Here is a 16,158-nt window from a genome sequence, read left to right on the forward strand (position 1 = left end):
GGAGAGGGTCTCAAAGGGTGGAGGAGACAAAGAATGGAAATGGAAGGCTCTGGAGTTAAACTTTCCCTATCAACTGAAGTCCTGCTTCTTGCTGTTTATGGACATTGTCTCACTGTTGGAGATCCTGGCAAACCTAACCTAAGGCCTCGATGGCACACTTCTATTTAGGACAAGGGCTCTGAGCTTGTGTGTGGTTGCAGCTGAGTGTCGGTCGGGCATGGTGTAATCCTTTATGAGAATCACCAGCAAGGTGACTGTGACGTCATTGGCAAAGCTTCTGATGGGAAGTAAATTAGTGAACAATAACTTCTTGGCACCTGCACCCAAGTAAATTTTAAAGAGTCAAAGCACAGAAATGGAATTCTTTCTTTACAATTTTATTTACAAAATGTATTAAAACTTTGTACAATACCTCATGGCAATGAGGCTCCGTAATTTATGCCCACACATGCAATTTACGCTTTTACAGCCATTAGTTTGCTTGGCAATTTTTCTGTTCACTGAAGTACAGCTTTAACAACAAAAAGAAAAGAATTGGAAAAAAAATCCTCAAGTGACTACTGCCAAACTCCCATAGCTTGAAGTTAGTAGCAGAAATTTGAAGCAATCAATGTTTTTTTTTAAACATGCAGGTTTTTAAAAAATAACAAACCAATTTACCCGCCTCTTCATTCCCAGTGAAGTTTTCTCTGAAAAACTGATTTGAGTCAATAAACATATATTTCTCTTTATACAGTGCCTATGAAAACATTTGTGTGTAGGTCGGTTGATTTGTTTTATAGAACTTCACATTTGCACGGCGTTAGCTTCCTGCTCTGGACATCATAGCATTCAGAAGTTGAAAATCACAGTTTCATGAAAACAAAACAAAACAAAAACACAACAGCTTTCTTTTTGTTTGTTCAATACCATTTAAAATTTGACAGGTGAGTTATTCGCTTATGACACAATTTTTGGAATGAAAGTTTATATTACACTTTTCTGGAAACGTTTCATTGGAACGAGACTTCTTCCTTCCTTTGCTGAAGACAAGAGCAAATGGGCAGCAAGTCGGCTAAGCATCTAAAGGTCACACTTGGGAAATGAATTCGAGCTCCTAGTTTTTACAGTCTGGAAACTTCCCAATGCACGTCACTGATGAGAGCAAACTACTGAACTACAGAAAGCATACGTCATTATATAGGAGGTAATTAGTGAGCGGAGACTATTTCCTCTGACTGTTCTGATAATGCCAACGGCAGGTACGCAATTAGTGACTTGATAGCCTGTGGAGCAGTGGAGCGATCTTCCGAGAAAGCCAGGAGAGAGGCTGCCCCAAGCAAGGACCTAGGAGTGATGCTGAGGCCCTTGGTTTAGCGGTAGGTTTGGGAATGCATTTTAGTCTTTGCAAACTAGAAAAGGACACATGCAGTCTGACGCAGAGCCATGGGCAGTAACAGGCGACAGCTGGGAAGACAGACCTAGCAAGAGTAAAGTCACACTGAGAACTGGGGTCTGAACCCACTGGCCTGCCTTGCGACGCGGTCCTGTCTCCGAGGTGTACACTTGAAAGGCATACTTAGCGGAGAAAGCAGAGCTAAACACAGTGTTGTTTCTGAGAAAGATCTTCTAAACACATTGGGGAGTGTAGGCAGCATTTCCCTCACCTCAATGCTAAATACTCAACTATATTGACTGAAAATGCACACTGAAGCAAGAAAAACAGATCTGTGAGCTGCAATTCTAGGCTTCTTGGAAAGCCCCGGGATCCGTTTTGGGAAAGCACCGAGAGGTATGCCAGATAGTGTGCCGTCCCTTGCTACACACAAAAGTCAATTTCGAAAGCTCTGTTCATCCCCTCACCGAGTGGGAAGTTATCAAAGCATTTTCACAAAACCATTTCCAGAACACAGAGAAGTCACGGTTTAGTCCCTTTTCCAAAGTGTTTGAATTTTCTTAAGTGTCGCATTTACATTCTAAAGATATACACATTTCAGCAACGTGGAAAGGAAATAGGGTGCACAGAACATCACTACCAACAGGAACTACCAAAAACATCTGGTCAGCAGATCCTAGAAGAAATGCCAGTCTGTCTTCCCAAACACAGGGAGTCAGAGATTTTTTTTTAAATCAGGAGGAATTAATTATTTTAGCTGAGATGGGCCTATTTGCTGAACTGGAATTTTAAATTTGTGTGTGCATGTGTGTGTGTGCGTGTGCGTGCGTGTGTGTGTGTGTGTGTATTAAAGAACATGGTGTTCATATACTGAGCAGTGGTATCAAAGAATGGCTTTTGTTCAATTGACTTTTTTTAATAAGATTTTTTTTCGCATACTGGAATCTTGCATGTCCATTTTTTTGTTGGTTTTATTTTAATTTTTTCAAGCAAAGCAAAAAATTTCAATGATGGTTTGCATTGTCGCGAGTCTCAGAGTGTTCCATAAGGCACTGAAGGAAAAAAAAATCAGTTTTTCCTATTGAAAGGTCATTGCACCATCAGCAATATTCGTGTCATGCCCGACACCAAGGAAAGTGAAATCTGGCTCAGGATCCTTGAAGCAGCCACGTTTTCGGTGATTCCTCTCATCACATGCCGCCAGTGGGACGGGATCTGCAAAGGCAAGGGGGAAACTTCCATTTGAAAGGGCTTTCTCTTAGGAATTGCAAAGTTTCTTATGGTTCCGTCTATGTGGGACGAGAACCGTGAATGTTTTCTCAAATTGGCATCTCTGGGGCTGCACTCGGTTTGACTGGCTTGAGGCAACAAGTCTGTTTCACTTCTCTCACCTGATGCAAATGCTTTGCAATGAGGTTAAATTAGGTTCCTTCACTACTGTGCATTGTACTAAGACGTCACAGATGTCGCGTGAAGTCTAACTCAAGGCATTGATCACTTAGGATGCGAGTATACTAGGAAGTCTTAGTAGCATTCATATAGAGATGTTCAGGGCAAGTAACCTGTGGAGTGTAATTCTGATTGCAGAGCCTGTGACAAGGGACTGTTTACCTAAGACAGAGGATAAGCGATGTTCTGTGTGGCTTGTTCATTGAAATCCATTTGACTGCGAGAAGAAAATTTGCTGTTCATTACTGGAAAGGTGACAGCTTGTCCCTCTTAATACCTACGCCCTTAGTTATTCCAATCTGAAAATAGCATATGGACTTTAAAGCACATTCCAGAAAGAGGCCAGAACGGTGATACCCATGAAGGGGCTTGGCAGGGGTCCTTGCCCCAGATGTTATAGGCCTGTTGGGATGCTGAGGCTGCCCTCCTGTAGGAGGTATTAACTAGTGCAGGGGATTCATTTGCCCCTGACTCTGAAGACTGCGGGGCATTTTTCTGCCTCCTTTTCAGGTGCACACCCCTCTTCTCCATCCTTTCCTTCTATACCAAGGGAATCCTTGTTTTTCTCCTGAGCCAACAATTTCCCCAGGAAGAATGTTTATGCATGGGCTGCAGAAAGGAAAATCGATCATTTTGAAAATGGTGGCATGAGCAAAGTTAACACTTTCTGGGAGGACTAAACGGAACCATCTTAGAGGAAAAATAGAAATCTTTTCCCTTAACTTCAAGTATCTTGAGGTTTTGAAAATGAGAAGCATTTCAAAAATATAGTTGAAGAAACCAAAGAAGCTAGAACTAGCTCTAGTAGATGTCTAGTAAGACACCTCCCACCTAGAATCAGGGCTATGAAGTTGCTAATTGTTCTGTTCCCCTTCAGGTAGGTGTGTTAGTGATGACAGGTGCATAAGAAGTAGTTCTTGATGGCAGTGAGGAAATTGGGGAGAATCTCTTAAAACAGCAGAGCCAACCCGAGGGTGCAGTGAATTTGGAACATCTGGCAGTCAGTCACTGCCAAGGCATGCTTGTGGGGGGTGGGGGCGCACACTTTCAGTAGTTGGTCAGTAACCCAGAGAGGCAGCAGACATCCGGGAGCTGTCTGCTCCCTGGTGGGTGCTGAATCTGAGGCTGAGGCATGTGTTCCCACAACAAGTTCATTAATCCTGACTATTCTCACCCATACAACATGAGCGATGACTCCCTCTTCTTTCAAGGATGCTTTTCATTATCCAGGTCTTACCTGGATCATATTTTTGCAAGTAATTGCCCTGGGGTCATTTTTCCTGAAGAAATTACTGGTACTCCAAACTCCTAAGGCTGACTCGATGATTAGCAATAAAAGTAAAAATCTCAGGGTGCTGCTTGATCTCTGTGCCTCCACATAGACCATGATAGATGTAGGCCAATTCACATAACTGGAAGCCTAATAACTAGGTAACAAATTAGAAGTCATTAGGAGATCTTCCAGAACTTCATGGGAATTAAAAGATGAATGGATAAAGGGGTCACCCTTCACTTAATCAACATTCCCCTACCATTATGTGACTGAGCTGGCTGAGGACAGCAATGAGGTTTATGTTTCCTGCTCAGCTTGCTTTGTGCCTCTTGAACTGATACATGGAAGGATTTTTCTGGTATCCTCAGAGGCTTTTCCTTCTTGTCTGGAGACTTCACATAGACTCAGAGGATCAACCAAGATGACTAAAGGAAGGTCAGAGAGCCAGAAGCTGTGGAAATTTCATTTCTGGGCCCCCACTTGAGGACTGCAACATTCTGCCCAAAGGTTTGCTGACCCCAGCTTTTCTTTCTTTCCCTTCCTCTCTTTCTGTTTCTTTTTTTGTCTTTCCTTTCCCCTCTGCCCTTCCCTCTGTCCTTCATTCCCTCCCCCCTTCTTTCCTTTCCTTCCTTAAGTTACATGCCCTGAGATAATTTTCTCTAGAATCTTACAACTCCTTGGACCAGCAGCATCAACATGGCCTGGGAGATTGTGAGAAATGTAGACTCTCAGGTAGCATCCCAGACCTACTCAATCCTAATCCACGTTTTTATAAATTCCCCAGGTGATTCACAACACACTCTGAGGTTTAAGAAGCACTGCTCTGGGGCTTTAACAAGAGATTGAGGCTATAGTAGCTGAGAAGTAGAGACATAGCTTCTCAGATGGAATGGCTGATAATAAGGAGGTTCTGGAGACTGTATGACTTGACAGATTCTTTGTGGGGAAAGCAGGAGATATTGACTATACAACCTCATGTGGAATGTGTAAGAAATGAGTAACCAATGTGTAACCAATGAATGTGTAACCAATGTTTTTTGGTAAACAAGTGGGACATAGACTTAGGATCTGCTTTCCATTTAACAGGATCCTGTTGGGATTTCAAGGTTTCTGGAGACCACCAGGCCACTGGCAGCTAGAGGCAGGATGGTTTGGCAAGGAGAATACAGATATGAGAGGAAGGAAGGCTGGGTTCTAGTCCCAGAATGGCCACTACCTAGTTGTGTTGCCTTGAGCAAGTCACTGGGTGTGACTGGGTCTGTTACCTGAAAGGGAAAACACTTTGTGACCCACTACCTCAAATGAGGCAATAGATGTGAATGCACTTGGAAAACTGTTAGGCAAATTTCAGATGTATTCTTTTTTTGGATGCCAGTATCTCAGAATTTGGGATAATTAAGGTAAGCTGAAATCACCCATGAACTACCCTATGAAAAAACAAATAATGTGCCCCAAATTGTAATGGGCCTATACAACCTACTCAAGAGTAAAATATTGTAAGCACACTAGAACATTAAATGCTTGCATGCAAACAATGCTAATTACAGATGAATCCACATATTGTACATTCAGCAATGCAATGGGAAAACTCAGTTAGTGGGTTAGTTCAGTGTACTGAGTATGTTGTGGCAAAGGGTTGTAGTTGGCCGCAGGAAAGAACAACCAGCAACTTCATCAAATGAGACCATGCTTTCCATGGTGAAGACACACGATTTATTTGGATGAAATATTAATTAAAAGTGGGCTGAATTTAGTTCCACAATGTGAAATACAAGGAGATCAAAACGCAAATACTGCATTTGTAGAAAGTTGAGTGCATTCAAGAAACTCATATTGATGTAGTCTCATGAGGTAAGATATCTCCCACTTAGAATAAGGGCTATGAAGTTGCTAATTGTTCTGTTCCCCTTCAGATGGGTGTGTTAGTGATGACAGATGCACTTGAAGGTGACAGGACTATATTCTTTTAAACACTTCCAGAATGGACAGGCTATCTCACTTCAAGCTTGCCTTTGAACACGTCTGAGTTATTGGTTGGGGTAGGGGTGGGGGTTTGGCTGTAGCTGCTAGACTCAAGGTAGCATCAGTCAGGTTCATCTAAGTATGGATTTGGGACAGCCAACAGCAGGGAGCCTAGACTGTTCTTTGGGAGACACTTACCTGAATATCAGTTCCAAGAAAGGGACAACAAAGAAACTCAAAAATGAAAGAAATGGTCTCAGATTTACACTTAAGAGAACCACCATGCCCTTACAGAAGCACTGCATTTCTCAAAGTGGCAGTGGCCCACTTCCATTCCTCATTTTACCATCAGATCCAGAGCAGCTGTTTTCTGTAGAACTGCACTGTCCAATACAGTAGCCACATGTGACCATCGAACACTCTGTAGGGGGCTAGTACCAGTTGAAATGTAGTATGGGTACAAAATACACGCCAGATTTCTAAGACTTAGCATGAAGGGAATAATGTAAAATATCCCATTCACTTTTTTTAATAAATTTTATTTTTTATTGGTGTTCAATTTGCCAGCATATAGAATAACACCCAGTGCTCATCCCGTCAAATGCTCATTCACTTTTGATATTGAGAACATGTTGAAATGATATTTTGGATATATTGAGTTAAATAAAATGTAGCCTTAAACTAATTTCACTTGTGTTACTTTTCAAAGTGTAGCTCCTAGAGCACTTCAGATTACACATGTGGTTCACGTAGGTGGCTCACAAACATTCCCATTGAACAGTGCTGCTCTAGAGAATTTCTTCTCCTTTTGGGTCACACATCATAGTACAATTACGATGGTGCTATTAGAAAAGCAGCACTGCCCGACAAGAAAGCACAACCATTGTTTTCAAAGAATCAAATGGTTGCAAAGAATAGACAATACTTGAAACAATAAACCAAAGTGAGAGAGAGACAGAGGGAGAGAGAGAGAGAGGAGAAATTAACACATAGTAAGGTGATGCTGATTAGTTTACTAGACCTTGACCGTACCCCTAGATCTTAACACTTTCTGTTCCATACACGTTGTAGCCTTCTCTGTATGTAGCGTAATTTTGAGTGTTGGTGGCAGGAGCAGGCTTAAAGTTTTGGGTGTTCTTTGTGAGTTTCATGCGTTTGGACTCTGCCCGTGATTTGTAACAGAATTCTATCAAAGCCACCATCATGGCCAGCCCCAGACCTCCGACAAGTATATAGAAAACGCCTGCCACATTGCTCAGGCTCAGAGCGCTGGTCTTGTCCTAAGAGAAATGAACAACGCGATTAGTTCTTGGGGAAAACACAAGCAATAGGACATCATAATGCATGACAACAATATAGGATAGTTCTAAGTTGTAAAAGAACTAAACATTGATGTCAGTAAGTGTTATGACTCGACTCTGGCAACTGACTGATGTTTCACAAATGGCCCGCAAGATGGTAGATTGTGCTTCTGTTGACAGTTGTGGTCCTCACCTAGACGTTCAGTTACTTTGACTCCTTAATTCCTTTGGTACCTCAAAATGGTGTCAGCAACTAAATATAACAGCGCTTGGCCACAGGAGCAAAAGTGTAAACACAAGCACAATTTATTCTTCTGCCAGCCTCAAAGTGCCATTTGCCAGAGTTGAGCTGTGACATAATCTCTAGAAATGTAACACTCTTTTCATTTGGGAACTTGAAGCACTCTTTCCCCTCTCTGGCCCGCAACACCCCTTTCTCCCTTGTTGTCCCTGTGACAAACTTGTCAACAACTTGTCTTGAAGATACCAGGTGAGAATATTAGAGGTTCCTGATATTCCTATCTGGAGAGTTCCTTCACGAGGGTTTGTTTAAAAGGGATTAACTCTCCCCTTTCCCCCGGTGGCTGAGAAATTGCTCCCTTTGGGGACTGGTTGCTAAGTTTGCATCCTCAGGGCAGCAAGTCTTTGTGCTTCTGCAACAAGGGCATAGCACAAAGAATTGGTTCCCTCCCATCTTCCTGAGAGTTGAAGGAAAACTGTCAGGAGGACCTATTGGGTCCTGAATTGGCTCCATATAAATCAGAAAGCTTTTCCAGAAGGCTGATGATTTAAAAAAAATCCAGCTCATTTTCAGCTTTACTCAGGGAATGTGGCAAATAATTAAAAAAAAAAATACTATACTTATCTGTTCTCTATTTAAAATAGGGGCGGGGGGGAATCGAGGAAGCCGGTCAGTGACTTTCAGGTCAAACTGCAAATCTGACTAAGTTATCTGCCTGTATGAAAAAGCAAAAACTGAACTGCTGAACAATGGAAAGAAAAAAGTTGGTGCCTTGAGCCCTACCTTGAGGTAGGACACACCAAGGGCCCGGAGCCTTTCTTTGAAAAAAAATAAAATAAAATAGCATTTTGTAGTCTTTTTAGAGGGAATGTAACCATTTTGCTGCTGAATGCCATTGAATGGAATACCCAAATTGTTAAGTCAGTGAATTGAATATCTTACTGAAATGGTAATACAGTGAGCAGGTAATGGCCATGGCTGACACTCAACACTCTGTGGCCCAGCTAGTCCTGGTATCATTTAAAGAATTAAATGGAGAGAGGATACGGCCATGTCTTGATTCTATTGTTATAGGAGACAGCGCTATACTTGTTTACCTTAATAAAAAGGCCAATTAGAATTGAATTGCATGGTTGGGGAGGAGGGTATGTGTGAGCCTCATGTTTACAAAACCTTGTAAATAGTCACTCTTCTAGGGCCAGTGACAGGAAACTAGAGAAGTGGGAATTTCTGTCCCCTATGAAACAATGGATCATTTCCTTATTAAGGAGGCTGGTGAGGCTACCTGCAAGGATGCTCCACGATCCACTAGGAAATGGACCGGTTCCGGCAACCCTCCCTCTGCCGTGAGGTTATTATATGTATGTGGTACTTCATGAAGGAAAAGTGTCCTTGGATATAACCCACGTTAAGTTGTGGCAACAAGAACAGTTTCAAGTTCCAGGTATTTAAGTTTCACAGAATTCCCTGTCATGGGATGTGGAAAACCAGTAGCAAAATGGTTCACTGCACAGGGGAAATGAGTGACATTTCATGAAATGAATTAACTGATACCACAATATTAGTTCAAAAAAAGGCAAGGCAAAAATTGAAACTAAAAAGAACTTTCTTAGGGGAGCAAAGGGGGGCAGGAAGGAGGCGGGGAAGAGTGTTTCATGCTTATCAATGTGATGTTATCCTGACAATGTATACCCTTAAGGAGCATGCGACTAAATTTCAAAAGTATTATGTACCGAGATTCAAGTGACACCTTTGGAAGAGAGAAGTGTGACAGACTTAATGATATTCGAGATCTAAATAGATGCTGAACTCAATAGGACAGCAGCTGGGAGGAGGCTAATCATTCCGCTTACAGAGACCAGTCTTTGTTATTTATTTCTTTGACTGTTTTCACATGAGATTGATATAATGTACGAATAACCAAAGGTATTTACAACTACAAAGTCTCTGACATCGTAAGAGGTTAAGAGAAAGTACTGTCACAACTGGATGTTTTTTTTTTTTTTTTTTTTTGGTTGTGGTTGTTGTTAGGTTTTCTCTTTGAACTTTCGAAATGTGAAATACAGTAAAACCCCCTTATAACACAGCTCAGTTTTTCACAGCTTTGGAAGTGCGGTGGGCCAGATTGGGTTCCAATCTCAACACTAGCTCCGTCCTGAAGGTCAAGGTCAATGGTTGGTGCTTGGCGGCAGGTCTCCGCGGTGGGCCACCTGCCTTGTGACTTTAGCGCTGCTGTTATAAAGGGGTCCCACTGTGTTGGGGGGGGGTGTGTTGGGAAGGAAAGCCGTTTTGGGGTAGAAAATAAACAGTGGTTCAAAATGTGATTGCTAATCAGTACAAAAAGACCTTCAGCGACTGACCTTACTCCCGGAGTCCTTGGCTCCACACTCCCCCTTATCGTACCACCATTTGTTTTTCAGCTTGTCTAAGATGCCTTGTTCACTGAGTTTCAATACTGCAAGGTTTACAGGCGTTCTTCACGTGGGAAATAACATAAATAACATTATATTATGTTATTTTATGTTATTCAAGCTTCAAACTACTTTAAAACTATAGAAAGCGATAAAGCAGGGGGCCCTGGCCACAGAGTAATTTTAGAACACTGCAGGCAACCTGAGCATTACCTTATAAAAAGTTAACACTACAGCAACGCTATATTTACCAGGGCCTGCCCATATCGCTTTGAGTAATCGGCACACACTGTTAAATAATGAGGATAGAAAAACAGGCACTCCTTGGATAGGCTGTGTGTGGTGAGGAGGGGGTCTCCCCTCAAGTGACAATCGTCGGCGGCAGCTCGAGGTAGCTTTATGACGGACATGTGTTAGGTTTGATCTAACCGGGTGTCTTGTTGTACTTCCAGACAGAAAGCAAGCTCTATGGAGGAGCAGGGGAGGGGACGGGGCCAGAAGAGAAAGTCGACTCTACGGGCATGACATGCCTTCTGATTAGTTGTCCTTTATTACACAAACCTTTAGCCCAGATGAAGATGATCTCAGAAAGAACTCTACTACAAACATGTCTTCACTCCGCAAGCTCTGAATTCTTTACACACGTACTGGTCTTAGAATTGATAGAACGTGGACCTCTGAGTTTTGGATGAGAGGACTTTCCATAAGAAGAAAACTGGCCTGTGGCTTGTTCCTCTTGCTAACTGGCTGTCTCTCTGATATGGCCCTATGTCTTTGGTCAACTCAGATGACCAGAGGGTGAACCAGATTGTTTAAAAATGGATTATTAATATGGCACCATCTAAAATGGCACACTGATTCTGCCACTGTGCATAGTACTGTAGAGGAACAGTTTACTGTTCCAGGAAGATAAGACTTCCTCAACTGAGAGTATCCTACAGCCCCAGGAGGCCAGGCCAGTGCTCCCTAGCCCTCCACCTTTTAAAGCATCAGGCCTGCAGTCCAAGCCCCTGGGCAAACGCAGGAAACCCTACTGGTCTGAGGTTAATATTTCCTCCCTTAGAAATTTCTTCAGCTGTAGAATGGGAATAATGGCCTTTACCCTGTCTTCTTGTTAGAGCTAATGGATTTTAAATAAAATATCTTCCATAACTTCGGATAAAAATGTATTATATTTAGAGGGTGGCATAATTCTATTATAAGATAACAAACTACTGTGTGTTCATATTCACACGAACGATGTTGCGAATACTAGTGCATGTTATTCTGAACGCCACCAATTCACAAGGAGGAAAGCAGACACGTTTCTGTTACTATGAACATGCCATAGAATTTCTTAGCTTATTCGGGGTAAGTTGGACCCACCAACATATTCAGTCATTGGGAAGACTTCCTCTAGTCACAGAGATGTGCCCTCTATCAGACCAAGTTCCCAAAGCCTTGTTCCTTTCTCTCCCCCTTTGCTGTTGAGAGCAGAGGGACCATCTCATCCTGAGATATACTGAGAAATGTATAATCATTTAAAAACAATATGCAATTTTAGGGTGCTTGAGATTTGAAAAACTATAAACCTGGAGTGTCAGGGAGGTGACATTTTCTCAGTTGGTTCTGGGCATGGCAGCCAGAATATCTGCATTTTGTATCTCACCAGGAAATTGAGATCTTTTTATGTTTTTTTTTCTTTCTTCTTTTTCTTTTTATGTTTTAAACAAGTTCTTTCAATGCTCAGAACCTTAGCCTTCTCAAATGCCAACCAGTTTGGCTTGGGATACAAAGCAACAAAAGATACTTAAAACTTTGAGCCTCTTTAAGATATCATTGGCAGTGAAAGTTAAGTCTTAGGTTTTTAGTTTCATTCATTTATTTATTTTTAAAGATTTTATTTTTAAGTAATCTCTACACCCAACGTGGGGCTTGAATTTACAACTTTGAGATCAAGAGTCACACACTCTATCCACCTAGCCAGCCAGATGCCCCAAGTCTAAGACTTTTAAAGGACAGACAGGCCATCTATGACCCTGAGATCAGTGTTTGAACTTCCTTCTCCCTTACTTCTCACTGTTTGGCCCCCTTCTGTCTCTCCTTTTCACTTATTAGTTTTTGTTTTATCACCACCTCTCCCTCAGTGCTATGCCTTAAGCCAGACACTGGTGCCCAGGCTTCAAAGGCAGGGGAGATGCTTCCCAATGGCACCTGGGTGCCCAATTCCATCAGGATCCCAGGAAAAAGCACAAAGAATTTTCTTTCTCCTTTCTATGCTTTCCTTTTTCTTATTTTAAAGGGTGCAGTGTCCTCACGTGGCTCTCTAAGCCTTTACCGGTCCCCATCCTCATTCAAGGTCCTATATTCTTCATATGACTATTCAATTTCCTTAGTACAGTGGCTCTTACTAGATCTCAGGAATAGAGCAGTCTGATCAAAGGCACTCACACTATGGTCCAAATAGAGATCTCTTCCTAGAGAACCTGGGTTTTAAAGAAGCTTGTCAACCATTAAGTGAGCTATGTTGTTCATAGTGTTACATGTGGGTTTATTTATTTATTTTTTTCATTATGGAAATAAGTTTTATTGAGGTGGATGGGATAGTACAAAACCAAAACATTGTTTTAGCTTCATCTATACACAGGGCAACCTCTGATCTACATGTGGGTTTAGAGCAATAGTTCTTAAAGTGTGGTCCAAGAACCCCGGAGGACCCCTGAAACCTTTTCATCAGAAGATCTGCATAGTCAACACTATTTTTAATAATACTAAGACCTTCCTTGTCCTTCTCACTCTTATTGCCTCATGAAGTACAGTGGAGTTACCTGGAGGCTTCGTGACATGTGATCTTGCCACAAATTGAATGAAAAAGCAGAAATGAAAATCCTTTTCTCTTATATGGAGCCAGATATTAAAGAGATTTGCAAAATCATAGGACCATATACTCCTTACTAATTTTGTTTTGGAAAAATTTAGTTAGTTTTCATAAAAAGTATGTTATTTATGTTAACATATATTGGGTTTATTATTATTATTATTATTATTTTGGGTTTATTATTTTTAAGATAAATTAAGGAATACATCCTTTTAGAATTCCATTTTAATTTCTGATACAGTAAATATTAGTAGATATGCCACACATAAACAAAATCTTTTGGGAGTTCCCTTTAATTTTTAAGTGTGTAAAAGGGTCCTGGGATAAAGAGAAGTTTGAGAAGCACTGGCTTTGGAGAAGGAATGCTTTTTCTGTGCTGCGGCCTATTCTAGGTTGCTACCATCCACCCTTGCTAAAACCTCAGTAGTTTAGGCTCAGTAGGTCGGCAGTTTGGAATCCTATTTCTGACAAATGGCCTGTCACTGCCGGAGGACATCCAGTGGCCTCTGCAGAATGGCTGCTAACTGCTCTCCGCTTCTATGGCCTCCGCGGTTACTGTGGAGGTTACCTTACTGTCATGGTTCTCAATCAGGGGTCCTTTTGTCCTCCAGGGGCTATTTGGCAATGTCTAGAGTCACTTCTCATGGTCACAACTGGGCGGGGGGTGGGAGGGACACTACCTTGAAGAAGTTTAGTCTTTGATTGGAAAAAAATCACAGGGCTTATGAAATCTGGCAGGGAACCAATGTGCGTTTGGGAACTTCTAAATAAAAATAAAGGAGAAAAACAAACATTTCAAGCAGCAGCACAGCCAAGGAGCATAAAAGCTGTAATCAGGAATCACAGATAATGCCACTTAACAAGGTTTAGGATAGCTGCCAAGAAAAGAAAATACAAGGCCCAAATCTCCTAGAACTGTTTGTTGCTGTGGAGTGGAAGAAATTCCTGAGATGGCAGAGAAATGCTGCCAGGATTTTCTTTTTTACTGCACCTTCCTGGATGTATTGCCCAGCTCATTCCAATTCAACCAAATGTATTGACACTCCCCTGATGCACCCGCACACCCACACACATGCACACACAATCTGGGATTTTAAAGGAAGAGGAATCACGTGGGCATTCTGTCATTTTAAATGTCACTGTCTCCGTGAAGCAGTTTTTGCTCCCTGCCTCAGTATTTTCTCCCTCCTTCCTATTTACACATGTGTCTCTTACTCCCACTAGACTGTGTGTTTTCAAGTGCAGGGACCGTGGCTTACGTATTTGTATCCCTGCTTAGACCCATTCTCTCAACAAGTGCTTGCTGCATAGCTAACTCTCTTTTAGCATTGCTTTTCAGCCTAATATTTCCCCAAGTTATCACACTTCTTACTATTGTTTGAATTTAATGATCACCCTAAGAAGGTAGATTTATGGCCTCTACATTGTAAGTCAAGAAATTGAGGCACAGATAGGTTAAGCAATCTGCTCAAGCCTGCACAGCAAGTTATGGGGCAGGCCAGAGGGCAAATGAATATATATTTAACTCTGTACTGTGCATTCTCTAGTGGAACACACGAAAGGGTGCAGTCCTCTTTATTTCTATTCTTCGTGCTTGGATGTTCATAATGAAGTTTGTCTTTAGGGACTACCACACTCCAAGTAACTATCAACCTAGCAAGGGCATATCTTGCAGCTGGGGCCTTTCACTGTGTGGCAGCAATATGTCTCCAGGGGAGGCTTCAGAGCAATTACTGCAGGCCCTTAACTGGTACCTAAGAGAATTATAAGTCAGAAATATTTATTGTACTCACCTCAATAGAGAACAAAAAGAATTAAACAAAGTAGGTCAGATTCCTATCATGGAAATTAGGCATTCTCACCTCTGACAGGCTTGCTATGAACCTTTTGCTGGGTACAGCCCTCCCAAGAAAAAGGCAAGGGTCCAGAGGCTTAGGGAGAGAACAGGAGAGTTTCGTGATGTAATTTCAGGAGGTCTGGGGATGTCCCCCTGTCCAAAAATATTTTCCTCACGGGTACCTGAAATTCCGTCCTGAGAATTGCACACCTGAGAATTGCCCACCTTTAAGTTTGAGCAATATTCCTTGTTAAAATACAAAGCTCCTTTGGGAAATGGGAAATGGACCAGAGCAACTATTTACAGACTCCAGTTGGAGTCTTTGTTATATTTTGTTTAAAAAGTGTTCAAGGAAGAAGAGTGTAAAACTCCCCTAAGAGTATTCATAGAAATGTGTATGGATTGTTGATCAGATGAAGAGGGTAGGAGCAAAGGTGAATCACGTCATTTAAAAGTATGTGAAGGCAGTGCGGACTGGTGGCAGGATAATGAATACTGAGTGTGGGGAACAGTCTTGGAGTGGCATCTATTTTTCTTTTTAAATAGAGGTAGTAATGTAATGCATAATGCTTTGAAAATGAGTTCTACTTTTGAATAAAAGAAACCATATCTAGCTGATACAAGTTTTTGCTTATCTCTGCCATCCACACCTGGCAGTACCTCAGCTACAAAGGACTGTGCTCACTAATCCAAGGCATCCAGCTCTCGGTGGCGGTTGTCCAGATTCCCAGCTCATTCCTGGGATGTGCCAGCCAGTTCAGTGTTATCTTAGTGATGGCCAGTGCTACATATGGAGACAGTTTTAGGATAAGAAGGCTATTTTCTTTACTGTGAAAGTAGAAACTGTTTATTAAAAAAACCCCAAAGTAACCAAAACTTTTGATATCTTTCAAAGGAAGTGTCCAATTTATTTTTCAATTTTGAGTTCAGGAAATACCCCCAAAATAGGTAGTTTGGAGCCACAAAGAGGAAAAATGTGGGGAGAGAGATGTGAGGGTGCTGAGTTCCCCAGAGTGGGAAAGAAGAAAAAAAATGGCCTGGTGAATTAATGACCAAGTTGATTCCTCCAAATAGTGATCCTGGAAGGGTTGATATAAAAATCTGTACTGTGGCTATGTCTCTGAGCCTGAAAAATACAGGAACCCCGGGGCAGTACTATTTATCTGCCCAAAAGACTGTGGGATAGATTCTGCTCTGAATGGCTTCACTTCTCCTTTCTGAGGGGGGACACCTAAAGAGTAAATGTCTGTTTAATTAATGATGCCAGAAGATCTTCAATGTTGCCCTGAGGAGGGATAGATATATGTGTAAATACATCGGTTACAGAGAAAGACAAATACATCGGTTTACAGAGAAGTAAAAGAAATATACGAGGAAGGGTAGTGTATTTGCATAGGTGATGAACTCAGCCTAACATCTGGATCTGGGTGATGACAATGGAAGCTTATCACA

The 16,158-nt window shown here is 41.7% G+C and overlaps 1 protein-coding gene across 8 annotated transcripts in view; it reads right to left on the minus strand.

Moving 5' to 3' along the window:
* Positions 1-361: 361 nt before the first annotated feature.
* GRIA3 (glutamate ionotropic receptor AMPA type subunit 3) overlaps positions 362-16,158 on the minus strand; it is a 276,246-nt gene continuing 260,449 nt past the window's right edge. For 6 of the 8 annotated variants that reach the window (XM_072817305.1, XM_072817306.1, XM_072817304.1 and 3 more), the window contains 3 exons: positions 9,962-10,076; positions 7,092-7,339; positions 362-2,590 (listed from right to left, as the gene is read on the minus strand). In XM_072817305.1, the coding sequence (XP_072673406.1) occupies positions 7,094-7,339; positions 9,962-10,076 (361 nt within the window). In that variant the 3' untranslated portion in view covers positions 362-2,590; positions 7,092-7,093. Of the gene's footprint in view, positions 2,591-7,091; positions 7,340-9,961; positions 10,077-16,158 lie in introns of those variants that run through there. The other 2 variants (XM_072817307.1, XR_012026557.1) reach the window with 2 other exon arrangements.

The sequence above is a fragment of the Canis lupus genome, chromosome X, assembly GCF_048164855.1.
Source record: "Canis lupus baileyi chromosome X, mCanLup2.hap1, whole genome shotgun sequence".
Lineage (NCBI taxonomy): Eukaryota > Metazoa > Chordata > Mammalia > Carnivora > Canidae > Canis > Canis lupus.